The sequence below is a fragment of the Oncorhynchus keta genome, chromosome 29 (genome assembly GCF_023373465.1).
Source record: "Oncorhynchus keta strain PuntledgeMale-10-30-2019 chromosome 29, Oket_V2, whole genome shotgun sequence".
In the NCBI taxonomy this organism is placed as follows: domain Eukaryota; kingdom Metazoa; phylum Chordata; class Actinopteri; order Salmoniformes; family Salmonidae; genus Oncorhynchus; species Oncorhynchus keta.
In genome coordinates, this window is record NC_068449.1 from 9,441,434 (window position 1) to 9,443,216 (window position 1,783).

Here is a 1,783-nt window from a genome sequence, read left to right on the forward strand (position 1 = left end):
ACAATTTTACTTTAAATTTCATCACCCCAAAATTGCAAAGTTGTCTAATTTTGAATGGTTTGTTTAATGTTAAAAGCATTGTATATACACTTGACCTGTGCTTTTAATTGTTCTATTTTCCACACTGGTCATACGTTTAAACCATGTTAAAGATGTAGAATTTCAGTAACTGTAAAATTTTCCAATCTAGGGGTTGTGCCAGGGGGCAATGAAATTCACATAGCAAATCTCACCCCAAGCTTTCATCAAAAGTTGGCAGCCCTGGATTAGGGCCTAATGCATTTGTCAATTGACTGATTTCCTTATATGATCTGTAACTTTGTAAAATCGTATATTTTTGTTCAGTATATTTCCCGCTCCTCGATGCAGGAGACCTGCTGTACCGCCCGTTTACACACAGGCTTACTAATAACATTTTGGACTGTGTTCTCTCTAGTGGCGTGTGTAGGTAAGGCAAGTTGACCCGGATATGATTTCGTCAACAAACACGTGTGAAAGAATCTAGCAAACTAGTTAGCCAAGCTAAAATACGAACAGCACGGTTTTGTGGAAAATATTATCGACAGGGCGAGTTTATTACGGTGTTATGACAACAGAAAGGTCGTGCAATCATTTTTAACTAAGGTACGTTAAACTAGTTTTGAAAAGTTATTTCTCGCGTAGATTAAGATTTTGATTAGAATATGGTTTATGTCTCAGTAACTGCCGTAGCTAGCTAATTTAGCTACTACTAGATAACTAGCTAGTTAATGTTTATATCAAGTCAAAAACCTAACATATGGCAATTTTGACAATTAAGTCAGAAAATATGCCAATGGTGTTGTAAATTGCTTGTAAACATAAAGCAGCATGCGGACAAATTAATCCATGCAATAGCAACTATTTTGCAAAACCCATTATATTATTCCAATAGGTATCACCTGGCACCACCATGGGGAAATCCAAACAGATCGGAAACCACAACAGTACCAGGAAGAAGAGTATTGGCAAGACATGGAAGACAAAGAATTATACGAAGCACTTGGACCAAATCCATGCAGACATGAAGCCCTCAGCTGCAGCCAAGTTGCTCAAACAGGAGGTGGACTATGATGTCACTGGTAGTGCTCAGCACTACTGTTTACATTGCGCGTAAGCACTTTTATGCTCTTTCATGCTCTTTCTTGTATCTATCCAAGAGGTTCACAGAAAAAAAATGGCAACTGGAAAGCCGTAATTTAATGTGCATGTGTTTTGTTTGCAGACGATATTTTGTTGACGTGCAAGCCCTGAAGGAGCACTTTAAAACCAAAGTGCACAAGAAACGGTAAGATCCCCACTTTTCTTTTGAAGCAGACAACTGTTTGAATAAATGTGGCTACAGTTCCTGTGACACACCTCCCCTCCCCCCAGCACCCTAACTTTGTAGCTGGGCATGTTGATGTTTTGATGACTGAGCAGCTACATTTCTTCACTTTCCAACACTCTGTTCAGGATTAAGCGGTTGAAGGATGAACCCTACACTCAGGCAGAAGCAGATAGAGCTGCAGGTATGGGTTCTTATATACCTCACAAAACCGTAGAGGTGAAAACACAAGATGTGGAAGAGAAGATGGACTGAATGTGGACTGCCGTTCTTTAAGAACATCTTTCTTCTTGGTGACTTTGAACTATGGACATTGCTTTACATAAATGCATTACCCATATATATTTATATGTACATGCACCTGTAAATATGTAATGTCTGTGGCGCAAAATGTGAACTTGTTGACAAACAATAAACTAAAAGGAAATTGAAATTCTA

At 38.6% G+C, this 1,783-nt stretch overlaps 1 protein-coding gene across 1 annotated transcript; it reads left to right on the plus strand.

Moving 5' to 3' along the window:
• The first annotated feature begins 455 nt into the window (after positions 1 to 455).
• Positions 456 to 1,783, plus strand: znf593 (zinc finger protein 593). The gene is made up of 4 exons (XM_035742492.2): positions 456 to 624; positions 914 to 1,131; positions 1,244 to 1,306; positions 1,474 to 1,783. Exons 2-4 carry the CDS (start codon positions 932 to 934, stop codon positions 1,598 to 1,600), a joined length of 390 nt encoding a protein of 129 aa, XP_035598385.1. The 5' UTR covers positions 456 to 624; positions 914 to 931; the 3' UTR covers positions 1,601 to 1,783.

What these genes read in the sequence shown, in the direction of transcription:
- znf593 (XM_035742492.2), top strand. Translation starts at nt 932, where the DNA reads ATGGGGAAATCCAAACAGATCGGAAACCACAACAGTACCAGGAAGAAG. An exon ending in CACTACTGTTTACATTGCGC is followed by an intron (nt 1,132 to 1,243) that starts GTAAGCACTTTT and finishes TTTTGTTTGCAG; the next exon opens with ACGATATTTTGTTGACGTGC. An exon ending in ACCAAAGTGCACAAGAAACG is followed by an intron (nt 1,307 to 1,473) that starts GTAAGATCCCCA and finishes CACTCTGTTCAG; the next exon opens with GATTAAGCGGTTGAAGGATG.